The sequence below is a fragment of the Carassius auratus genome, chromosome 7 (assembly GCF_003368295.1).
Source record: "Carassius auratus strain Wakin chromosome 7, ASM336829v1, whole genome shotgun sequence".
In the NCBI taxonomy this organism is placed as follows: domain Eukaryota; kingdom Metazoa; phylum Chordata; class Actinopteri; order Cypriniformes; family Cyprinidae; genus Carassius; species Carassius auratus.
The window spans coordinates 26,520,296-26,547,285 of NC_039249.1; the positions used below are offsets into that span (position 1 = coordinate 26,520,296).

Consider the following 26,990-nt stretch of genomic DNA (forward strand, 5'->3'; position numbering starts at 1 on the left):
GTCTGCATATACACTATGAAACTAAATGAACAGAACATGTAATTACTGTAGATTGACCATGTTGATCACCGTTTGCACTGTTTACAACTGTACATTTAACCCTATGTCCATAGAATAGTGATCCCACCTCGAATGGCCAGTTTAGACAAATCAAATCTCAAATATTTTTATAGTGTAGATTGAAGATTTATATGTCAGTGCTGTAACAAAAATATAAGTAAATATAACAAATAATATAAGCCCCATAAACATCCATTAAACAGTCAAGTGAATTAATGTGGATTTTCCTTTTGTTTTGACAAACTTGAAGGACGGAATTAAAATTCTGTCTATAGTAATTTATTAAAAAATAGGAATAATACCTAAAATTTTAATAGTGAATTTCCTGCTCCCTGTTTGATGGCGTGACTAGACTACTGATGGAGATCTGATTGTTATGTGCTGTAAACTAGTGCACTTGGAATCAAGCAATGCTGCATACTTTAGATTAACTTAGATTCCAAGAGGTCCAAGATAAACTTTAACACTCTACATGAAAACAACTCACACAAACCAATGACCAAATCAACATGGGTATGTTGGCATGATTGTTGTTTCTGATATGACTGTTGTATTTCCTGATTGTTGGTTCAGTGTCTTCATGTTCTCTGTCAGGGGTCTCAAACTGTCGGCTCTTGGATATGGCTCCTAAATGTCCAACAACAATAGATTGCTCATTGTAATAAACATTTATCCTGTTGAAGTGATGCACCTTAAGTTTTGCCAGTCTTTATGATGTGCTGCACAACTGTTTTTCTGAAAGAAACACAATAGTTTTAATTGGAAATATTGTATGAATTGATCACTGTGTGTTTTAGCCCTTGGAATCAGGAGGCCACTAATCCTGAAAAACACAAACAATATATTAATAATTCTGAAAACAGATTTTGTCATGACTTCTCAGTGCTTTACTCAACTGCCATGATGATGAATCTTTAAATTATCTTAATTTTAGCACTTTTCTACAATCATTTTGATATGCAGTTGATTGAAATTAACTAAATTCATCAATTGGCATACCATGTTATTAATTGGACCAAAAATATAAATTTTAATTGAATGACAGGCCTAGTACAGTATGAAATTAAAATTCATGATTCCCTTGCCGACATTTAAACTTAAATTTATTCACTTAAGATTATATATAGATTTTTTTCATGTATATTGAGTTTGAGACCCTTGCTGTTTATGCCCAGTTACGGATTCCCTGTGCCATGTTTCAGTTCACAGTGTACATTATCATTAATTATTGTAAAAAAAAAAATGCAACAATCAGTAGGTAAGTGTTCATAATGTGTTACAGTGCACAAGAAACATGAAGCTTCTATACAGAACTATGCGTTGTATCCATGCCATTTTGCTTCAAACCCAAAGCATAATATGTCTGTCTGTTTGCTCAAGTCTGTTTTGGTTGAGAAGTTTTACAATGTTTAACTGTTTTTTTTTTTTTTTTTTTTTTACATTTCCTACCCTGAAAATGTGAATGAGAAAAAACAAATCGGCAGGACTGAGTTCAAACCATAAAACGTATAGAGTTTCAGCAGTGTTTGCCTTTCCACTGCTCTGGTATGCTATAATTTTGGCATCAGTAATGAAGCCAGGCGATGAAGGAGACACTGTCTCATTAAAGGGAGGATGTGTGAGTAAATTTGACTGTTGTTGTGAGTGGGAAGCAGTTGCTCTGCCAACTGGAGCCGACCTCTTTGGATGGCATAAGTCTTGCTTCACATTTTCTTCACAAACACTCTTTACCACTATAGTGAAAGAGCAGTTAGAAGTGCTGACAGCCCTTGTAATTTTTAACTAGAGATACAGCAATATAAAGATGATTGCCGATATTGTATAAATCAGTATAAAAAATAAAAAAAAGCAGCATTCACACTAAGGGCCCTATCAAACACCTGGCGCAATGCGATGCCCAGCGTGGTGCAAATGTTTTTTGCTAGTTTCAGCCTGATGCAGTTATCGTTTTCAGGTCCAGCAGTAAATAGTAAATGCACTTGTGCCCATTTGTTTTGCCCTTGGGTGTGCTGCTCTGAAAATGAGGTGCGTTCAGGTGCAATGTTTGGCACATTGCTATTTTGACTGAAAACTGAAAATGATTGCACTATTGACCAACTAAAACCTGGTCTAAAGTCATTGGCGCTGTATTTTTTTATTTGTATTTAGTATTACTAAATATGTGCCTATAGATGCACAATGCATGTACACTCTGCTTATTACACACACAGGTATGTACAGCAGTACATGCCAAATGTTAAAAATGAAAAGATTACCATGTAAAAGGTTATTATTGTGTATGCTTTAACTTTGTGCACGAGCGCAAAATCATTTTATCATTTTAATGACCTTGAACAAAACGAAACAAAAAATCTGCATAAAAATAGGCATCATTATTAATGTGTGCATACTCGGACCACTAGCTTTTCTTTTCTTTTTTTTATCTGTAGTATTGGCCGATACAATATACTTTTTTTATACAATATAGACTGAACAAAATGATAAATGATTGAAAAACTTAATTGAATAAATGCAACACTTTTGTTTTTGCCCCCATTTTTCATGAGCTGAACTCAAAGGTCTAAGACTTTTTCTTTGGACACAAAAGGCCTATTTCTCTTAAATATGGTTCACAAATCTGTCTAAATCTGTGTTAGTGAGCACTTCTCCTTTGCCGAGATAATCCATCCACCTCACAGCAGTGGCATATCAAGATGCTGATTAGACCGCATGATTATTGCACAGGTGTGCCTTAGACTGGCCACAATAAAAGGCCACTCTAAAATGTGCAGTTTTATCACACAGCACAGTGTCTCAAGTTTTGAGGGAGTGTGAAATTGGCATGCTGACTGCAGGAATGTCCACCAGAGCTGTTGCCCGTGAGATGAATATTCATTTCTCTACCATAAGCTGTCTCCAAAGGTGTTTGCAGAGAATTTGGCAGTACATCCAAACGGCCTCACAACCGCAGACCACGTGTAACATCACCAGCCCAGGACCTGAAGGTCCCAGCTGCTGGAACAATCGGTTTGCGTAATCAAAGAATTTCTTCAGAAAATGTCTCAGAGAAGCTCATCTGCATGCTCGTCATCCTCATCGAGGTCTCGACCTGACTGCAGTTCGTCACCGTAACCGACTTGAGTGGGCAAATGCTCACATTTGATGGTGTCTGGCACTTTGGAGAGGTGTTCTCTTCACAGATGAATTCACTGTACAGGGCAGATGGCAGACAGCGTGTATGGCATCATGTGGGTGAGCGGTTTGCTGATGTCAACATTGTGGATTGAGTGGCCCATGGTGGCGGTGGGGTTATGGCATGGGCAGGCCATGGTATAGTGGTCACACCAGATACAGACTGGTTTTCGAACCCGGACCCCCCAATACAGTAAAACTGCACATTTTAGAGTGGCCTTTTATTGTGGCCAGCCTAAGGCACACCTGTGCAATAATCATGCGGTCTAATCAGCATCTTGATATGCCACACCTGTGATGTGGATGGATTATCTCATGGGGAAGTGCTCACTAACACAGATTTAGACAGATTTGTGAACATAATTTGAGAGAAATAGGCCTTTTGTGTACATAGAAAAAGTCTTAGATCTTTGAGTTCAGCTCATGAAAAATGGGGGCAAAAACAAGGTCTTGTGTTTATTATTATGTTCAGTGTACATCATCTCAACATTTTGCACGATTATAGAGAAAGAGCAGTTAGAAGTGCTGACAGCCCTTGTAATGGCAGCTAGCAATATAAATGATGGCTAACATAAAAAAATAAAGTAAAAAATATTAAATATTTATATAAATAAAACATAAAAATAATAAGTAAATTGAATCAAATACAAATCAGTTGTAGTACTTTTGGGTAAAATTATCAGTATGGGCCTAACCGGATCAATGTCTTTTGCCATGCATTCAAGCACCAATATAGAATTTTACAAGCAAAATTAAGAAAACAGACATCAAAGACCATACTGGCTAAACTATGTCCTGTTATTGACTGCTTCCATATTTGGCTTATTGAGGTGATTGCATTATCTTGCCCAGTGTAGTTATGGTCGCAACATATTCCGTGTGTTTTTAACACTACATTGAGAACCACAGATCTTGCAGATGGGAAATCTCTTTCATGCAGTGATTTATGAAAGTATAAATCTATTAATCCAGATTTACTTTGTGGGATTGTGCACATACACAGCTTCACTGAACATGCTTTTCTTGTTCCATTTGATGGAATGGATCAAGTCATAAATTGCTACTTTTCAGATTGCCTTTGCTGGTGTGCCAGATTTCCAACTCGTGTGTAAAAGGCAAATCACTCAGAATTTTCCACTGCATGGGCAGAACATGCATATGCTAAAATTCACCAGGGCCCTAATTTTCAACCAGAAAAATGTGACTGCTCTTGTTTTTTTGACCAAACTTCATAATGATATGGTGCTCCAAGTCAATCAGCCAAACCCTGACAGTTTCTCTCTGAAGCTTTGGCAGCACATAAGCCCCCACACCCCCCTCCCCCCAAAAACTGCTCTACTATACACATTTGTGTTTGAATGCATACAAGCAGCTGAAACGCTAAATACTATTAGCTTATTATGTGTAAATGTGCCGTACATTACTGGAACATCATCATGTTTATAAGTATTTTGTAGAGGTACTAGAGGTAATTCAATTATATTATTGCATAGCAAACCACCATGAAGAAACCTCAGACTGCTACTGTGGTGTGAACTGGCGTTTAATTGTTTGAAATGCTGGTAACCTTTTTTTCTCGTTGAAACCAGCAGGATTGCTTCACAGTTGAAGGGGAGGATCTTAAACATGACTTTGAGCGCTTGCAACTTGCTATGGAGATGGTGGGCTTCCTTCCCGCCACGCGTAAACAGTGAGTTTGTCCTGGCCCCCCGGCCCTCATGCACATACACAAATTTACCATTACGTTAAAGGGATAGTACACACAAAAATTCAAATCCCAAGCAATCCTAGGTGTATATGACACTGCTAGTCTTTCTTCTTTCAGACAAATACAATCAGGTTTATGTTGCAAAATGTCCTGGCTTTTCCAAGATTTAGAATGGCAGTGAATGGGGTTTAGATTTTGAAACAAAATAGTGCGTCCATCCATCATAAAAAGTTCTCCACACTGCTCCATAGAGTTAATAAAGGCCTATTGGAGTGAATTGATGTGTTTGTGTAGGAAACATGAACAATTTTATTTTCCCTTGCAGGATTTTCTCTCTGCTGTCAGCTATCCTTCATTTAGGGAACATCCGTTACAAGAAGAAGATATACCGGGAAGACTCCATTGACATCTGCAATCCTGAAATTCTCCCTGTGGTATCAGAACTGCTTGAGGTACAGGATCATTGAATCACAAAACACATTGTTAACTCTACTGTAAGCATTGTCATTTGAACTGACATGATTTCCTTTAGGTCATGTTGTTCTGAACCTGCATGTCATTTTTGTTGAATGCAAAAGGATGTTTGAAGAATTAACAGTACTTGTCACTCTTTTCAGTGTAATAAGGGCCTTTCGCACTGCAGGAACCTTTTCATAGTACCAGAACTAACTGTGGAACTACCCACTAATGGGCATTTTCACACCACAGGAACTAGGTGTGATTTTAGTACCGGACTGCCATTTTCGAGAACCAAATTAGCTCCTACTCTGGAGCAGGGTCTAACCAGCACAACTGGTACTAACTGTGATGGAAGTAGACATTGATTGGCCAGACACTTTCGAAAACGCCCTAACCCGTCATGATTTAATAGCCATGTAACTTACTGTAAACATTGTGTCAACTTATTTCACAAGTATGATGAACAGTGATAAATATATGGACGCTTAAGTGGAGGCAAATGTAGCACTGCCATTGGAGATTTTAATCCTCCTTTCCGTTCATTCAATCGCTTTACGTATACGTCGACATTCCATCTCCATTATTGTGAAGCCCGCGAGACACAACAAAAACACATCTTCGATCACAGCGTCCTCCATCCTCCTGTTGTTAATTTTATTTCTAATTGTTAACATTGTTGAACACTGTGCACAAATGACATCGCTGTCGACCGGCTTACATCACTTCCTAGTACACAACGTGAGTGCAAGTGAAACCCTTTAAATGGTACTGGGAAATAGTTCACGCAAAATCACACCAGTACATTAATGGTGTGAAAGGCCCTATAGTGCAAGAGGACAGGAGCATTCAAGCTTCATTTAGGATGCTTAAGTAACTTTTTGTTTGATATTCCCCATAAAAATAACATAATGATGTTTACCTCTGATGAGATTTTTACCCAAGAACCACCACTACCAGTAATTGTGTTAAACTTGAGAGCTGATTTATAAATTAACTACATTTGGTTACTTTGCAACCATTAAAAAAAAGTACTTTCTATCTAGTTTAAATGTGTGTAGGGTCAGTGAAAACATCTGGATGGGCTCAACTCCACCCATGTTGTCACGTAACATCAGTTGTGCCACTTTCAAGCTATTCACAGCTCCTCTCCCATGGTCCCATATTATGGTAAAGTGTCCATCAAATGCACACTCTTGAATCTTGGCTGACGTAGTTGGTCATCTGGGTGCTTTTCACCACTTGTTTCATGAATACTATTAATTCTGACGTACAATCTTTATTGAATAATGAAGATTTTGAATAGAGTGTTTCAAGCTCTATAATGTATGTTCAGACTATATTAATTCACCATACACACATTTCAAGATATTTGAAAGAGGAAGGTTACTTTCTCACAGGATTTGGTCTACAAACTGGCCTACTCAAGAAAGTAGATTGAGTTCCTGAATGAAGGCCATGGAGCCCTGTACTATGCAGGAAATAGGATGTGATTGTCCAGACCCTTTGAACTCAACACATACATAATGTATATACATAGCTTGCTATACCAGGACTTCTTGTGGCCTAATAGCATGATCAAAGCCAACCTGGCCTTTATCTTTAGACACACACCTTCATGAATCTCTGTGAAGAAAAGAGAGAACGGCCACTCAAGTGTTTTTACATTTGCCCTCAGACAGCAGAGAAAAGGAAGTGTGTGTGTGTGTGTGTGTGTGTGTGTGTGTGTGTGTGTGTAAACCTGGTTGAACCTTGAAAACATTGTAATTTATGCAGATGAGGCCAGTCCAGAGCTTTGATGAGCCCTTACACATCTGTTCACAATTATCAAGTTGAATGACTCAACATCAGGCCCAATGAGTTTATACACTGCTAGTCCAAAAAAAAAGTCACCACCTGGATTTAACTAAGTTCCTCCCATTGGATAATTACTGCATGGATGATTGTTATGTGCCCAAAGAATGAGGTCAGCTGACTACCTGAGTATACTGAATGACCAGGTTATTCTATCAATTCATTTTTTCTTCCCTGATGACATGGGCATATTCCAAGGGAGCATATTTCAGGGAGCATGCAACATCATTTTCACACATGGATTGGCCACCACAGAGTCCAGAGTCAGACCTTAACCCCATTAAGAATCTTTGCGATGTGCTGGAGAAGACGTTGCACAGCGGTCCGACTTTCCCATCAAGATTTTGGCAAAAAATGAATGCAACTCTGGATGGGAATAACTGTTGTGACATTGCAGAAGCTTATCAAAATGATGCGTAATCAAAGCTAAAGGCGGCCCAATTAAATATTAGAGTGTGTGATTTTTTTTTTATTTTTTTTTTGGACGGGCAGTGTATAATTAGTACATTAGATGTAGACATCTCCCCCAGTGCGCACAGACCATACACATACTTTTCACAGTTCACTGCTGGGTTCATTTTGGTCCTTTAATGTGTTAATGAACAAGCGTTGACCTGTGTTGAGGTCTCTTGTCCACATTTTCTCTGGCACCATTTGCCCAGACTTTGATTTGAAACAGGCAATATACAGTACTGTAGTTTATTTATTAATATTATTACAGCTGTATTGTTTTTATTTACTATATTATTATTCTGTATTATTGTTGTAATATAGAAGTGGATGAATATGACTTCATTGTGTTGCATTGCAATCTCCCTCTGTCTTAAGTGACCCAAAACCCAATTTTCCGGAGTGCTACCGGATGTTTAAAGGACAATTCAACATTTCAGGCCCCAAAGTCAACAGCTGGAAAGAAATCTTTCCCACGGCCATTAGTGCCGCTTGGTGCTAGTTATGTTTTTCTCCATGTCCATCTATGTAGCTAAACACATCTTGAATTAAAGCTGTAGTGTGATCCGTACCTTTCACTGCTGAAGAATCTAGAGTTGTTTCAATATATTATGAATGAGTGCAGACTGTACAAGTCCTAGTAGCTGTCTGATTGTGCTTTTGTATGTTAAAAATGAGAATCCTGTCTTGTATCATGATAGGTCAAGGAGGAAACGCTCTCTGAGGCCTTGACAACACGTAAAACGGTGACAGTGGGCGAGAAGCTGATAGTCCCATACAAGCTGGCTGAGGTAAGAAAAAAAAAAGCCTTTTAATTTTCTCATTTAAATGCATTAACCTGATTGATGTAACCAGAATGAAGTCATTTTGGATAATGTTAGACCAAAGGTTGTTAAAAGTCAGTCAGGCTGAACAGTTTTTTATGCTAGGAGGAGACTTTTTTTTTTTTTTACTTATGTATGACAAAAGTGGCCTCATGACCTACATTTAGCATTACATGTTGCGTGTTACTGTTAAGGACACACACTAGTATCAATCATTTAAATTGACTAAATGCGGTTTTAATAAATAGTAGCCCAGCTATAGTGAATGTTAATGTCTTTTTCAGAATAAACCAGATGGGATGATGTTCAAGTAGACACAGTCAAAGTCTAAATATAAAGGTCTTTTTGCAATTTTTTTTGGCCTTCCTAAAGAGTTACTTCAGTTTTAATTTTTAACATTTCTAATTTTCTTAATTCATCCCTCCACTCTAATGAAGCTCGCAGTGAAGTAATGTGATTCTCAAGGACTTTTTCATGCTCCATCATCATAATTAGAACCAGCTAGGGGGTTTTCAGAGCTTTTATCCAGCATTAGGACTCTGTTCTCCTGTCATCTTTAAATAATGGACTGGCAAAGTCTTTTATTAAAATCACAGTCACCATTTGTGTAGACTTAACACGTGCGGCAGATTCTCATAACCTTTATCGGTCATGAATGTTGGTTTCGTATTGAGTAGTGCTGATTTGAAAGCAAAACAAGTCTCCAAGGGATTTTATGTGTGACGTGGACCCAGAACACACAAAGCTTTCATGTAGAAGGATCACATATGGCGCACTGTCATTTCTCTGATTGCTTGCGAATGTGTATTAGAGAGGCTGCCACAGTCCTTAATGAAAACCAGCTCAGATTCCTCTTCCAGTTCATCCAATAGTCCTCTAAATCAACACATCTAATCACTGTGGTTGGCTCTTGAAAAAATATTTTCTTTCTGGTTCAGCTGAAGTCAAGATCAAGGCTATACCTACAATAGCTTACTAAACTCTGCCGATCAGAGTTTTAAGATCGTTAAAAAATATGTCTTTGCATTTCAGCATATCATGCCCAAGACAAGATGTGATGATACCAAAATCTGAATAAATGTTTTTATTCATTGCCAAGACAGCCCATATACATGTTACCATAAACAAATAATGCCTAACCAGAGGTTTATCTGCCTAGAATAGCTGTCCCACCTTTTAGCCATCTAAAATATTTCATTGAAGAATTCAAATAAGTGCTTAAGTAGTATTGGAATACTGCATTTCACATCTGTGTAAGATGAAAAGGTCTCTTGTCATGATATGTCATTATATCAGATTGATGGTTTTCACTCTTTTGCAGGCTGGGACGGTACGGGACTCCATGGCTAAGTCTCTCTACAGTGCCCTTTTTGACTGGATTGTGTTCCGGATCAATCATGCCCTGCTCAACCAAAGAGATTTGGAAGAATCGGCCAAGGTAAGATCATTTCTGTACCAAAGAATAAGTGCTGGATGTTTGCATGGGCAATAGCTTCATAGATCGAGCCCTAGTGAGTCACCTGACAGCAATTACATTACACAGCAGGAAAATGAGTTCATCTGACAGAGACGCACCCTGTTTTTCTGTGGCTCTCACTGCTTTAATCTCTAAATTATGGATGGAGACATTATGTAATAGGATATATTCAGCCACACTGACTGGGCCCCTGCTGTTATGCAGAATTAATTTGAAAATTTCTGAGATAAAGTCTAAGCAAGTGAATGAACATGGATAGATCAGGCTACACAAGCTTACTTGATTAAATTGATTAGATTAATTAAGTTAAACATTTTGGGACACAATTGAAGTTCAGTTTCAACCAATAGTAATATTTTTCAGCTCATGTTTACCTGCTTCACCTTTTAAACATATGGAAAGTCACAGAAACCCATGTTTAGTCACTGAAGTATATTCATCGTTTGCACACAGCTTTTTGTGTTTGGTAAGTTGACAGAAGGCATGAAAAGGAGCCAGTTGCAGAATGTAACTGTTGTACAAGTGGAAATGCATTTTGGGAGTTTTTACCAGCTATGAAACTGCATTTGCAGTATTTCATTTAAAAACAGCAGTTACTTCTACTGCTTAGGATTTGGGTTAACAAATCTAACTATGAATTTAACTATGATGATAATAATGATAATAAATAGAGCTAAAACCAAGCTACATGCTCATAAACATATTGTCATGCTTCAATCTTTTTTTTTTTTTTTTTTTTTTTTGTATAGCGCTTTTTACAAAATAAATCGTTACAAGGCAAATCTGAAAGATGCAGCGCATCAGACTGCAATTGTATGTAATTTCATTTGCAGCCTTTTTATATACCATATGGTACTTGGTGGGTGCTAATGTTATGCTAATATTAACTAACCTGTAGACATGGTTATTGCTAGTTACCTGACTGATACAGTAACGTGTCTAATTTAGTAGTGCAGACATTTTAACACTATTGCCCCCTACAGTTTATTACTGATACAGTGAGCAAAAAACGTGCTTAAAATAGCCTAGCATTCAAAATGAGTACTTTTCAGTTCTTCATTGTCTTCCTGTCTCATCATCTTTTCAGATCCTGTCCATCGGGGTTCTCGATATCTTTGGCTTTGAAGACTACGAGAACAACAGCTTTGAGCAATTCTGCATCAACTTCGCCAACGAGAGACTCCAGCACTATTTTAACCAGCACATTTTTAAGCTGGAACAGGTAAAGTTTTTTTTTTCTCTCTCTCTTTTTTTTTTATTTAAAAGCTGGACCCAGAGATAACCATCGGCTTCTCTCCCCACACACAGCTCAAGATTTTAGCCTAATAACAGATTTATTGCCAGCAATTATGTCTCAAGTTGTTTTGACTGCACACCGAGTAAAATAAGTACGCACATATTGCTTGACTGAATGCAGAATCAGATCTTTATTTTTGTGTGCTTTCAGCTGTCCTTGAAGTGCATGAATTAATCATCAATACAGCCCAGGGTATACGTTCTTCTTGGATTCATGAAAAATATAGGGGCACATGTTTTTCATTACTTGAGCTTGCTTGAGAATTGCATTAGTATATCTAGGGATCAGAATATAGAAACTTGAGAATGGTCCAATTTTTATTTTTGGCCAATAAGCATCCACCTAAAAATACTCTGGGAATGACCTGCATGCTAGCATTGTGATTATCTTTACACATGCAAACTGTTCTGTGTTTTATGGTAATAAACTTACATAAAAAATTCATTATTCAAAATGTAATCATTAGAGAAGTCTTTAATGGGTTGGGTTGATGAATGCCTTTGGCTGTGTGATCATGTGAGGTAGACTGTCATTAATAGTAATAATGTTTCACACAAAATAAACCGTTTGATAATTAGACAATAAAAAAGGTTGCTTTACTCCAACCTCAGACAAAGAATTGTGTTTCTGTAATAATGTGTTTTCTCAATGAGGCCATTCTCTTGGGATGACTAAAGAGGCGACCAATCACGGTAATGACAGCCTGTCAAAGCTGTGCCTTTGTGACGCACCTCAAAGTATATGTTTGCTCAAAGAGGGTTTGTTTAAGTTTCTAGTCAGTCCCGTTTCCAGATTTGATAAACTCACTTTGACTAGGTACATTTATCCACACAAATCACACACTGTCATAGGAAGTGTTGCTTTATGCAGATGTGCAAATAATAGTCTATCACTTGTGGGCTTAGCACTCTATTTCTGCTTATGTTGGCAAATGATCCCTCTGAGCAAAGTCAAATTTGCTTATCTGCTTTACTTCATAATATACCGGTTTTCAGGGTTGCCAGGTTTTAACAAGAAAACCCACTCAATCGCTACTCAAAAGAGGGCCTAAAACTAGCCCAATCGTGTTTCGAGAGGGTCTCCAGTAAAAAAAATGAAATACATGTTATTTGGTGGGGTTCCCTTGATAGAGTTAACATTCCAGGGGATAAATATCACGTTATTGGAGTCGCTTTAATCTGCGGACATAAAAAACAACCTGGAGCAACAGTGTTAAAGTAGCCCAATTCCATGGGAAACCCGCAGACTTGGCAACACTGGCTGTTTTAGGAGTTTCAAGGTAGCTTTCTTCTCGCTGGTCTTCCCATGATTAAAGATAGCATTATTTTTTGGTGCCATCAGCCAATCAATGTTGTCATGATGTAAATTTTAAGTCCGTGATTAGACGTGTGGCATTTATGGCTCAAGTGATTGGTTCAAAAATGTGTTTAAATCATGCCTTGCTAAATGGTAAATGGGAACAGTAATGACTAGTACAAGCTGAACTCGTATTGAGAATTCTGGGTAATTTTGATGTTCTTATTAATGGATTTTTTTATTGGATTCGATCGAGTCTAGTGAGTATTGCCACAACAGTTTTTCTGTTTGTTCCTTGATAAAAGTGCAGGAATTTAGTTTCGTCTGCCAAATTCCACGCTTTAATTGCTCTAAGAGTTGGAAACTCTTGGATTCAGATGTCAGGAATGAGTTCACATCCTGAGTGGATTGCCAAGCATGTTGTGTGGTTACACTGAATGTTTAATATAGACCATACCCAGGTTATCTACACAAAACATGGAATGTGACAGATTCACAGATTATGAGCATTAGTTAATGTTTGACTGAAAAAAACTTCAAGTTGGCTAATTTCGTTGCATTAGTTAAAGGGTTAGTTCACCCAATAATTTGAAAATTCTGACATTAATTACTCACCTTCATCTTGTTCCAAACACATAAGACCTTTGGAACAACAAATAAAGATATTTTTGATGCATCTCGAGAGCTCTCTGACCCTCCTATAGACAGCAGGGGTACTACCACAATCAACGTCCAGAAACATAGCAACGTATATTGTGAGGAACAATATGAGGGTGAGTAATTAATGACAGAATTTTCATTTTTGGGTGAACTGTCCCTTTAAGATTGTTTACCCTAACTGAGTTCCATAATTGAAAGCTACAGTTGCAGTTTTACTAGTAGAAGCAGGTTAGTGTTAGATTATGAAATTGTGGCAGGGAAGCAGAAAGTCCCTCCTGCATACTTACCATCTGATGTCCATAAATACAGCCATGCTGGAGTCATGCAACACCACACGTGCTTTCATTAGTCCATTAATGGGCTTTTTTTTCATTGCACCATTTATGGAGACGCTGTAAATGTGTTTTATTTGATTTGAAGGCTATTTGAGTGCATTTCCCTTATCAGCCAAATAGAGTGCATGTGGTTGCTTCAAAGTTTCAGAGTGCTTCAGATGAAGGTCACATTATTAGTACAAGAACACTGTTATTATTACTCATACTTTGAGTTGAGGCTTTGAACAAACCCATAACTGCATAACCCATAAAAGCGTTAGATTTTGGCAGCACTGTTTGTTTTCTATGTCTTTTGCTATGGTTATCATTATGAACTGACATTCATAAGCTTAAACATTTTCTTTTATCTCTCATGGACAAAAAAAAACATCAATCTTTTATCAAACTTTGTTTCCATGAACAATAGTATTATATATCATATTATCATGATGAAAAATCTATAGTGAAAAGGTTTCTTGTAAACCTAATCCCCTCTTTTTTTCCTCTTCCTTACATAGGAAGTTGAATGATAAGTGGAGATTATCTGCTTTGTTCTGCTGATTTGATACTTTTGCCTTTTAATGGGCAAATAGGAGAGAGATTCAACTGATTGTATGAAACCCTGCTGGGATTATATCCTTTATTGTTTCATTTATTTTCCCAGCGATCCAAGGAAGCATTTGAGGAGAAAAAAGCAACACAATGTTAAGAATGTCTTTCATATTATTAAACCGCAAAGACCACAAAACCTCAGGCCGGCAAAAGGAAGTCTCCTCTAGAGGAACATGAAAACACTTTGCAGGCCTGTTGTTTTGTTGTTCTGGCCGCAGTCCAAAAAGGAAAGAATTACCCGTGTAGTTATAACAGGTTTTGTTAGATGTTCAGGTGTACGTTATGCACACATCTCATGTTACTATGAAATATTCAGGTACCGATAAACATTCTGGAACATATTTGTACGAGTATGTAAAAGGAACATCAAAGGAACCGTGTAATTGCCAGAATCTTTAATTTCTCATGAATATTGATTGTTAATGTTGATTTTGTTCTTGTAGGAAGAGTATAGATCAGAAGACATTGCTTGGCACAACATTGATTACATCGATAACACTGGTTGCATTAACCTCATCAGCAAGAAGCCCACAGCACTGCTCCATCTACTGGATGAGGAATGCAAGTATGTCTGCCTTTTTCTCTGCACACAAATAAAGGAATGAGAGTGTGAAACCAAACTGATACAAGTACCATATCATTTATTGATAGTTAGAACAACATGGAATTTCTGCATGTACAGTAGATATGAACTGTACTAGAGGGGTTTACCTGTGAATTTAATACAACTAATAATAAATCTGATGTACATCTGATTTACAACACACATCTGATGTACAACACACACACACAAAAGAAGGGTAAGGTTCCCTCTGCTTAAAATAGCTGGAAACCTGAATCTCCACATCAGTGTTTTTCATAGCTCAAATCTCTAATGTCTCATTCTTCCTCTTCCTGTGGCTGTGTTGCTTTTCTGCTGAAGTTTTGGCAGCAGCTCTAGTTCTTCTCAAGGCCAGAGGAACAGCACAGGTTTATAATATACTTATCTCCAGTAACTCGGACATGCTCCCTAGATGACCACTTTCTGGTTTTGGCACTTGGTTCTCATCAGCTTTTTTATAATTTATAAGGAATATAAACAATTTAATTAAAACTTTTTTAAATAAAAATGAAATTTTATTTTGCCCCATTAAAACATAAAATTAAACTTATATATACTGTATATATAATGAAATAAAGAAAACTAAACCTAAGAAATAAAAGTAAAGAAAGTGATATCCTGAGAAGCACTTTCACTAAATTCAATATATATTGTATAATGGCCCTTCTAATGCACTCTCTTCATCCTGTATTACAGCTTTCCACAGGCCACCAATCAGACCCTTCTGGACAAGTTCAAGAGGCAACATGAGGGAAACCGCTATATTGAGTTTCCTGCAGTTATGGAGCCGGCCTTCATCATTAAACACTATGCAGGGAAAGTCAAATATGGAGTGAAGGTCGGTGCTTTTTGCAGCTACACAAAAACCTCTTTGGGTTTTAGGATTTATATATCATAATTACAAAAACAATGTCTGACTTGTAGGTCAAATAGTTCATAAAATTAACATATTGTAAACCATAAACAAGCACTAGCAATGTGTGTAAAAACTATAAAACAGTATCTATCTGTCTGTCTCTGTCTGTCTCTCTCTCCATCCATCCATCCATCCATCCATCCATTCAGGTGCCGGTCATATAATCAGAATATCATCAAAAACTTGATTTATTTCACTAATTCCATTCAAAACGTGAAACTTGTATATTATATTCATTCATTACACACAGACTGATATATTTTAAATGTTTATTTTAATTTTGATCATTATAACTGACAACTGAGGAAAATAGCAAATTCAGTATCTCAGGAAATTCAAATATAACTTAAGACTTATATAAAGAAAGGATTTTTAGAAATCTTGGCCAACTGAATTACCGGCTCCTTTTGCCTGAATTACTGCTGCAATGCAGCGTGGCATGGAGTCGATCAGTCTGTGGCACTGCTCAGGTGTTATGAGAGCCCAGGTTGGTCTGATAGTGGGTTGAAACAAGGAATGTGACAGCTGAAATCCATGTATTACATACGTCTGTGTGTAGTGGTTCTTGAAGCACTGACTCCAGCTGCAGTCCATTCTTTGCGAATCTCCCCCACATTTTTGAATGGGTTTTGTTTCACAATCCTCTCCTGGGTGCGTTTATCCCTATTGCTTGTACACTTTTTTTTTCTATCACATCTTTTCCTTCCCTTTGTCTCTCTATTAATGTGCTTGGACACAGAGCTCTGTGAACAGCCAGCCTCTTTTGCAATGACCTTTTGTGTCTTGCCCTCCTTGTGCAAGGTGTCAATGGTCTTCTTCTGGACAACTGTCAAGTCAGCAGTCTTCCCCATGATTGTGTAGCATACAGAACTAGACTGAGATCATTTAAAGGCTTTGCAGGTGTTTTGGGTTAATTAGCTGATTAGAGTGTGGCACCAGATGTCTTCAATATTGAACCTTTTCACAATATTCTAATTATCTGAGATACTGAATTTGGGATTTTTCTTAGTTGTCAGTTATAATCATCAAAATGAAAAAAAAATAAACATTTGAAATATATCAGTCTGTATTTAATGAATGAATATTATATACAAGTTTCACTTTTTGAAAGGAATTATTGAAATCAACTTTTTATGTGACCAGCACCTGTGTGTGTGTGTGTGTGTGTATATGTACTGTATATTCTACCAAAAATGCAGTCACAATTCTGTCTTTTGTCACTGGTTGTACATATTGTAGTTGATAGCGGTTTGCTGTGACCTCTACAACACTAATTGTAAGGAGTCTTTGTCACATGACTATATTTATAGTATATAGTGAGTAACTCTCAGTTTGTTGCTCATGACACCATAAACCTGACAGTAATGAGTAACTGTGTGAAATCTGGTGGGCTGGCCCTCTGGTCTGTTTTACGTTAACAAATCAAGGTCGGCAATTTGATCCTTTAGTACACTGAAAGATCAGGAACATCACACTCATTTTTCAAAAAACATTTTTTGTATATATAAAAGTCTTTTTGGCAACAATAACAAAGATTTGCTTGGGTTTTCCAACCATGACTGAATACTTTGCTAAAATCAAAAATTCTGTCTTAAATTCTGGCTTCTGCATAGGCTTTTATCCAAGTCATAACATACAATTTGACAAGCAACAATCATAAAAGACAGAAACAGATTACATGGTGTACACCCGGCTTAAGTTTGGCAGAGTTTGATAGTCTTGAGTAGCTGATCTTCTTATTTACAATATAAAGCCTCTGTTTATGCATTACATAATAGATCTCTGCAGGCCTCATCTCTGCAGTTTTATTGGCTTTATTGAGTCGATGAGCTTGTATTGTTTCCTAATAGAGTTAGATGTAATAACAGCACAGTTATCTGACTGTCTGTATGACTTGCTGTCCCAGGACTTCAGAGAGAAGAACACGGACCACATGCGGCCGGACATTGTCGCGCTTCTCAAGAGCAGTAAGAACGCCTTCATCTGTGGTCTGATCGGTATCCATCCAGTGGCCACCTTCCGCTGGGCTGTACTCAGAGCCTATTTCAGAGCCATGGTAGCCTTCAGGGACGCTGGGAAGAGACATGTGGAGAAACGCAGCGGTGAGTCAAATGAAATGGTTATCTGCACTTTTTTTCTGATCACATGCTTGTAGTTTGTATGACGGATTCTATATTTTCTTATTGTGCCAAATCCAAGACCCCTTTTGGATCAATAAATGATTCTATTGGCTAAAATACTGCTTTTGGGGTTCTGTTGTGTGCCTCACTACAAATAAAACAAGTTGATCTTAATCAGTTTAGTTCTAACCATCAAACTCCTTAGGTTAAAGTGTTTTATATTAAATTATGTTGCATTAAATACATGAAACTGCAGCTGGTCTAAGTAAACTATCATTTTCATAATTAGCTAACATTAGTATTGTATGCAAAACAATTAGCCTGCTAAGCTAACACAGAATATCATGCTGTAGCATATTGTAACGCACTTTTTCTTTAAGTACTGTAATGAATTCAACATTTTGGAGGCAGTTTTTTAAAGAGCGTTAAAAAAATTTTTCTTCTAAAATTTTAATTTGAGAAAGAGAAATATATGTGTGTGTGTGTTGTTTTAAAGATTGAGGTAAACAGTATTATTGTAAAATATTATTACAATTGAAAATAATTATACACTGTCTATCTAGCAGCCATTGCTCCAATCTTCGAGTGTTATGTGATATTAATTTTGTGCACAGAAAACATTTCTTATGATGAATAGTAATTTATATTTATTTGAAATAGAAACCTTTATAAAAGTATTTACTGTCACTTTTGATCCATTTATTGAGTGACTGTTGAAAAAAAAAAAACTATAATAAAAAAAAATCTTACTTCCCTCAAACTTTTGGAGTGTACTGTAGTGTATACATTTTTATTTTGATCTTATTTGAGTGATTATTGTGATTGCAGCAACTGTTTTGTTTTGTTTTTTGGGTCAGGCATTCCAAACGACTACCCGTCTGGGTATCTGAGATTTTGTACAGTATATTTCCATTAACAAGTATTTTTCAGGGGGGGCTATATGTTTTGCCACATTAAGCTGTATAACAGTCTTTTCTTTTATGTAAAAAAGTAGTTAGACATCATGACTTGAAATATTATATAATGTATGACAACATACACACATGCTATTTAGTGAACCATGCCATGTTAGCCCAGCTCCTCTTGCTTGTTTTCTATTGCCCTGCTCTCTAGTTCTTCAGTATCTATATGCCTTTCTTTCATTGCAACAGTTTTATATCAATGCTTTGAAACCTCACATAGAGTGGTGTTTCAGCAATCTAGTTTAAACCGTAAGTGCTGCCCACTGCCTTATGGGTTGCCCTTCATATAGATCACATTCACTGCATTTCAATGTGGCCCAAATCTGATTTTTAAGTGTGAACGCCAAAAATCACATTCATTTTCAATCCATGTCATGTGTACCAGACTTTATGCTGATAGTCAACATTTAGCTTCGCATAGACAAGCACATCTTATTTCTCCCTATTTAATCTGTCTTTTCTCTTTCTTCTTTCTTTCTTGTTTGTGTTTGTTTTTTGGCTTCCTAAGGGCATGACGCTGCTGCTCCAGTTGTGAAAAGTGTGGATAGCTTTAGTTATCTGCATCACCCTGTGCATCAGAGAAGCTTAGAGATCCTGCAGAGGTGCAAAGAGGAGAAATACAGTAAGGCTGCCTTTCCATCATCTTGTCTCCTCACTTCATGCACCCCGGGCCAAGACATGAGGACCCTGTTAAATTGTGCTGTTACGGCTATATTATTACATACCTCTTCAGATACACATATATAACAGAACCATTGATTTGATTCAGAACTGAAACTGGCAAGACTTGCCCTCATGTCTCTGCCCATCCGTCTTGCACCTGTCTTGCACCTGTCTTGCTTTCCTGCATGATGTCAGTTTGGGCACCTGTCTTTCACTAACAGCCCTCTGTATGGGTTCAGTCCAGCATGCATGCTTCTCGGGCAGCCCACCACTGTCCCCTCACTGGAGCCCCTCTTCTGAGCACTCGCGCCCCAGCACCGCTCCAGCTCAGAGTACACACTCGTTTTTCTTTACCTCCGAGGACAGCGGGCTCACAATAGGTCTGCTTGATGGAGGTAGCTCAGATTGCAGACTATACACACAAAAACACAGGAAAAAGAAAAGAAAAAAAGATGTATGGTTCCTACCTGTTAGAAACTTTCCCTAATAATTCATTTATTGTAGTTAGAGCTGGGTGATATAATTGAGAAAAAAAAAAACTGTAGATCTCAAAATGAGTGATTGAAATATATATGTATGTGTGTGTATTAAGTTTATATTTTAGGTGTTTTAGTTATTTTAGGTTAGGTTTATATTTTTGTATGAATGTGTAAGTGCCAATATAAATTTTATTTAACTTAAAATTGACAAATTAATTTTTAAAAGAATAAATATTCTGAGAAATATTTCGAGAAATATAGCATTACATCACTTGGTCATTAAAGTGAATGGGCTCCATCAGAATGGGAGTTGATAAGCTTTGAAAAGCTGATAAAAACATAACAATAGTCCACAAGTAATCCACACAACTCTACACTATCTATAAACTGTCGCTTCTGGACAAAAAGTCCATGGTCCATAATCTGTTCTTATGGAGCAACCTCGTCTATTTCTTGGATGTCCTAAGGTTGAGCAAATATTAAGCACATTTTCATTTTTGAACTATCGTTTAAGGAAATTTAAGGAAGTTTTAATGAAACTTGATAAGTTAAAATAAATAAATAACATGACTATTATTAATATTGCAAATATATGGTATATTTTCAATATATCACCCAGCTTTAGTTGTGCTACAATAAAAGTCTACATGTGTTTTTATATGTGGATGTATGAACCTAGAAACCGTGGGTATGTGTGTCGTATGTCACTGATTCACATAAGCATGTTTCAAGTAATTCACTTCTAATTGAATGGTTAAATGTTTCATTTCATCAACAGCAGTGAATAAATGTACATCACATCCTGTTAGGCTGATGATACATTGGGCAACTTTTGAGCAATGTTGCCATCAACAGGCAACCAAGTGAGACTCAGTGTCCCTGATCTAAAGTATCCAGACTGAAATTTGCTACCCATTGTCAATGGAAAAGTGCCCAAGCAACATTGCTTAAAAAAAGTTGTTGGTCAAAATTTGCCCCATTTATCACCAGCTTTATACTTATGAGAACCATTAAACATTCATCTCATAAACTTTCATTAATTTCCATATTACCCATGTGTCTTGGGGCAGTCTGGTTGTATAGGTGTTGTGTTCTCTGTTTCAGGTGTGAACAGGAGGAATCCTCGCACTCCACTGTCTGATCTGCAGGGAAGCAACACACTCAATCAGCGGTGAGAACACATCTCGCATATGACCACCGTCCTGTCCTGTAACCACTTACAGATACACTGGACATGAAAAATGTCTAAATCTAACATTTGGAAGATATAATGTTTATTATTCTCTAATGACTATATATATGTGTAGTATATTTAAGTGGATGCAGATTTTGGGATTAATAAGATGTGTAACTTCTACAAATTTTACAGTACAGTGCAGCTTATATCCCTTATAATAATAATTCCAGTGGAGGTGTGTATGACATATCTCATTCCACAAGCACTTTGATGAGATCAGCATGACGTTCTGCTAGCGCACTGATAATATTTTCCTAGAGAACCTGCATATTATTTTTTTCTATTGTAAGCAGCTGAAATTCTCTGACACTTTTTTGTTGTTGTATGGAGGGGGAAATGAAGTGTGTCCGATGAGCCCCTGGTCAGTATTCACACGGCTTGTTAAGGTCTCTGTGTGGGTGTAGAGTTAGAGGAGTGACTCCACAGATACCCGGAGGACGACCCACAGCGTTCTCGGATTCATGCTTTGTTAATGACTGCATGGCACTGAGATTAGTCTTGATATCCAGAACAAGTGGCAAGAGCCGAGCTCACAACAGTGCTTTTGTTGCACTGTAAAGTCCCCCTAATCTGTTTTGCAACCCCACACACTTTTGGGGTTTTTATGTGACCATTAAACACCAGGAAAGAGCAGCTGCTTCCTGTGTGATGTAAGACTGGAGTTATTTGCTCATTTGGAGGACAGGCCCTGGGCTGATGGGTAATTACTCTCCACAGTCCACAACCACATGCTTCATTGACCCTCCTGTACACAGAATATTGTCATAAAAGTACTGTCCCCCCTCCTCTTTTTTTTTTTTTTTTTGGTTAACGTTTGGTTTATTTGACAGATTTTTCCCAGTGAGTTTTATACCTAGAAACTGTGCAAGTTTTCACATGATGTCACACACTCATAGGAACGCCCACCTGGCAGGCAAAACAAAGCTTTAATCCACTGACCGCCAGTTATTAATACGCAGTTTGCATTAAGTATTAATGTAATGAAACACAGATATTAAAAGGTGAAATTCAGTAGACACCTTATTGATGCAAGCATATGAACCCAGAATATAAACGCAATGTACAAAGTTTCACATTAAATGGTTTCCCATTCCTTTCCCAAGGAAAACGCTGAACCATTGACTGATTGTGTTCATATTCCGACCTCATCTGTTTGCCTATGTAAACTATACATCATTAATATAGTGATTACTGAATTTGATCTTTTAATATTACTGTTTTAAATATATTATGGCACTTTAAGTTTTTTTTGCGAGGTTTGTCGCACTGTTTAATGATTAAAATATTGCCGTGGGTGCTTAATATGGATTGCAAATGGCCAAAACTCACATTTTCCCATTTTCTTTTCACATTTTTCTAATACTTTTAAATAATTGTAGATGTGAAACAGATGGAAAATTGATTGGCAATGTATTTAATAATCAGCATTCAAATAAAAACTTGCATTTGAAATGTATATAAAATTATCCAAAAGCGCACCAACATATAGCACCACTGCGCTTTGGGAATCCCAAGTTTGAGTCCCAGCTCGTGGACATTTACTGACCCGCCCCCACCCCATCCCTGTATGGTCAGTGTTGAGACGCATTGTGTCTGTGGTGCATACTTATATTTAGCTTTCACACTGATAATATTTCTGCTGAAGCACTATAAAGACTAAATAATTATGTTGAATGGTTCCTTTAACATCTATGAATTATAAAATGGTTGTTTATACAAACTTGACTACCTCAAAATCTAATTTACAGTACATGAGCAGATAAGCCACAGTAGTTGTTTTTACATGCTCCCAAACCGTGTCTAATCGGACTGATGGCTCAACTGAACCGAAAAGCCTTCATGTAAACAGTTTAATCAGTTCGAATGAGATTGAAATGAACAAAACTTTGATCAAATTGTAAGGGACCTGAAATAATTTTATCAGCAGGGAAAAACAAACTTGTAAACAGCTGAATCTGAATATATTATGAATTGGATTCCAAAATACCTTGCAAACATGAACAGTGCCATGTTACATGTTTACATAAATTGAATGTCTTATGTGTATATATATTTAAATGTCAAGTCTTACATACTGGTCAGTGGAGGCAGGCTATAATATTTGCTTTAAAAAAAAAACTTCAGACACATACAGACTAGTCATGGCCAAAAATATCGGCACCCTTGGTAAATATGATCAAAGGAGGCTCTAAAAATTAATCTGCATTGTTAATCCTTTTGATCTTTTATTCAAAAAATAACAAAAATCTAAACTTCCATTGGATATTAAGAATTTAAAATGGGGGGAAATATCATTATGAAATGAATGTTTTTTTTTTCTCAAATACACGTTGGACACAATTATTGGCACCCCTAGAATTTATTTTGAGTAAAATATTTCTGAATTATATTCCCATTCATATTCAGTATTTTGAGCACTCCAGGGTGATTATGAACATGAAATTATCCAGCCATGGCTTCCTGTTTCACAGAAATATAAATAGGAGGGAAAACAGAGCACCAAATCCCCTTAATCATCCATCACAATGAGAAAATCCAAAGTATATATTTCTGATGTGCAGCAAAAGATAATTAAGCTTCTTAAATTAGTGAAGTGGCTTTAAGAAAAGTGAAAATTCACATTTCCACCATCAGGGCAATAATTAAGAATTTCCAATCAACAGAAAATGTTAGGAAACTGCCTGGAAGAGGAAATGTGTATATATCGTCCTAATGCACGGTTAGAAGGAGAGTTGAGTAGCTAAAGACTCTCAAAAGACACAGCAGGAGAACTGCAGAAAATAGTTGAGTCTCAGGGTCAGAAAACCTTAAAGGGTACATAACAATATAGAGTTTCACCTAATCTCATGTTAATCTTGAGTACCTATAGAGTAGTACTGCATCCTTCATATATCCAGAAAGTCTAGTTTTAGTTTTTAGTTTTATCATATTTATAAAAGAAAAATACAGCTTTTGATTCTCTCCGGAAAAAGCAGAGCTCCTGGAGGTGTGTCATGGGCGGAGCTATAATACTGATGTTTCGTGTTGTTGCCATTAACATATATTCACTTATGTGCGGATTTCCAACAAAAGACAGAAATCTGATGCAATTGTACTTAAACAAATGGGGTCATTTATCACAGGGGCTGTCCATGTTTTAATAGCAAATGATGTGCAGATCCACCGTTGACTTCGGCCTTGTTTATAAAACATTCATCAGAAAAGACCAGAACGCACTTGCTACACTCCATTGCTGTCCTGGAAAAACAAATTGCATCCACTGTTCATGTAACGCTGGGTTTTTTAGAGAAAGTTGAACATGGTAAACTTTCCCTCACATCTAAAAACACAGTTATTTGGAGACATTTTCGAACAAATCCTATGCAGCCACTAGGATTTTTATTGTAGGTGGGCCTCCAGAAAACTGGATGGGCCAGTTACAATAAGACCCCCCCCCCCCCACCGTCTAAATAAGACTTCCGCCAACATCATTCATTTCAGTGGATCACTTGCTGGTGACAATGAAGAGTCCACATGTCTGATTGGCTGAGAAGTTTTCACTCAAAGCTTTCCTCGGACTGCTTATTGGATTAACCGCTAGAATAAAAATCACTCACTACTCATAGGCCTGTATGCAGCGCTGCCGACGATCTCCTGTAAAAAAACAGCCAAAACCAATCCGGAAGTAAGGTTTTCGGCACAAAATTCTCAGTCATTCTTCTAAATTATTTTTTAAAACTTTGGCCATGTTTAGCATAAGAATCCTACTCTTTAATACTGTGAACAACTCTGAATACATGAAACAGCATTGACAAACGGTGGACAAACGGTACCTACATCTCCACATGTTGTTTTGGCAGGATTTCAAGAAAAAGCTGATCCTAGCTGATCCAAAAACAAATTCCAGCATATTCAGTTATCAGACATGATTGGAACTTCAAATGGGACTGGCTTCTATGGACAGATGAAACAAAAACAAAAAATAGCTTTTTAGCAGCAAATACTCAAGATGGGTTTTGTGAACACATGGATAAAAAGTAACCCCATGTGGACAATGACATATACTGCTGTATTTTTGATGTTTTGGGCCTATATTTCTGCTGGAGGTCCTGGACATCATGTTCAGACAAATTGGATCTTTGATTCTATCAAATACTAACAGATAAAAAAAAGTGACTGACTCTGTTAGAAATCTTAAACTAGGCCATGTTTAGATCTCCCAGCCGTATAATAATCCAAACACAAACCTCAAAAACAACACAAAAATGGGTCACTGGGCACAAAACAAGCTTCTGCTATAGCCATTCCAGTCCTCTGACCTGAACCTTATAGAAAATGAGAGGAGTGAACTGAAGAGGAGAAGCACCAACATGGAGCTGGGGATCTAAAGGGTCTGGAGTGATTCTGGATGAAGGAATGGTCTCTGATCTCTTGTCAGGTGTTCCCTAACCTCATCAGGAGTTATAGGAAAAAATTTAGAGCTGTTGAACTGTCAAATGAAGGTTTCAAAAAGTATAGAATAAAAGGGTGCCATTAATTGTGGTCAACATGTATTAGAGAAAAACGTTTATTTCATAATGATATTTCTCCCCATTAAAAATTATTATTATCCAATGAAATGTTAGATTTTTGTGAATTTTTTTAATAAAAGATCAAAAGGATTAACAATGCAGATTCATTTTCAAAGATAGCTTCGATTATTTTTACCAAGGGTGCCAATATTTTTGGCCATGACTGTACTGTGTGTGCCATCAAGGCAAGAACGAGTAGCTCAAGTGACATTACCACAGTGTCTTTCTCTGCACACTCTGAACAAATATGTGAATCAGATTGCAATGTTCAGGATTCATATGGATACATTATATCTTAAATCAGAATCTTACATTTGACTGAATTCAGAGCGGCTGATGAAAATTAGTGCTTGCAAACATCCCTATTAACATTCAAATGATAATAAATTGGCATGGACCGCAAACAGTAACATACATTTCTTATATAATTGTCTGTATTCAGTCTGATTTACTAAATAGAAAGTGCTGTTTTGGCTTGATGTGTGTTGGGCAAAGACTTACAACAAAAGTACTACCCTACTAAGGCTCAGTTAGCTACTTGGTTTGTTAACTGCAAAAAACCTAGATGTATACATGTTGGCTGGGTCTAGAATGATTGAAATCAAACAATAGATATTTCATTCAAATTGTTTTGGGGTTTTTTTGCAGTCAAGAGAGTTAGAGATATGAGATGTGTTTAATATCCATATTTTTGCTGTCTCTTTCAGAGAGGGATGGAATGGGCGTCCTGGGAGGCAAAACCGTCTTTCCTCTGCTGGATCCTTGAGTGAAGATGAAGGCATCTTCGTCAACTCCACCAGCAGTAAACTCCTGGAGCGAGCCCACGGCATCCTTATGTGAGATTCTGTCTCTCTGTGCTACACAGCTCTTTACTTTTACTGTCATCAAATACAAGAGTCTACTGGAATAGCATAATCACTATTATTTATGCTTTTTTTTTTCACAGGAGAAATAAAAACTATAAAATGAAGCCCAGTCTTCCAAAGGTGCGAATCCCATAACATACTTTTTACCTGTTCTTTTTACTTTTATTTTTATTTTATTTATTTTTTTACTCAATAACAAGTCTGTCATGAGTTACTCACTATAATATCAGTATTTTGTTTTGTTTTGTTTTTATGAGATATTTAAAAAAGTGTCCAAGTTTATGGCGTTGTGTTTAATGCCCAAAAGTGCTAATAAAATTTGACCAATGCTGAAGTCAAATGAATTCATTTTTTATTTTTTTTTATTTTCCCGCACATCATAAGGCTTCAGAATACTTGAAGAGTATTGTATTATAA

General features: G+C 37.0%; 1 protein-coding gene across 8 annotated transcripts in view; it reads left to right on the forward strand.

Moving 5' to 3' along the window:
* Positions 1–26,990, forward strand: part of LOC113106355 (unconventional myosin-IXa-like) — a 122,398-nt gene that overhangs the window by 70,872 nt on the left and 24,536 nt on the right. For 4 of the 8 annotated variants that reach the window (XM_026268201.1, XM_026268203.1, XM_026268207.1 and 1 more), the window contains 12 exons: positions 4,821–4,921; positions 5,265–5,391; positions 8,401–8,490; positions 9,845–9,961; positions 11,088–11,222; positions 14,623–14,744; positions 15,477–15,618; positions 17,603–17,798; positions 19,287–19,400; positions 21,025–21,091; positions 26,415–26,543; positions 26,654–26,693. In XM_026268201.1, the coding sequence (XP_026123986.1) occupies positions 4,821–4,921; positions 5,265–5,391; positions 8,401–8,490; positions 9,845–9,961; positions 11,088–11,222; positions 14,623–14,744; positions 15,477–15,618; positions 17,603–17,798; positions 19,287–19,400; positions 21,025–21,091; positions 26,415–26,543; positions 26,654–26,693 (1,380 nt within the window). The remainder of the gene's footprint in view (positions 1–4,820; positions 4,922–5,264; positions 5,392–8,400; positions 8,491–9,844; positions 9,962–11,087; positions 11,223–14,622; positions 14,745–15,476; positions 15,619–17,602; positions 17,799–19,286; positions 19,401–21,024; positions 21,092–26,414; positions 26,544–26,653; positions 26,694–26,990) is intronic. The other 4 variants (XM_026268202.1, XM_026268208.1, XM_026268205.1 and 1 more) reach the window with 2 other exon arrangements.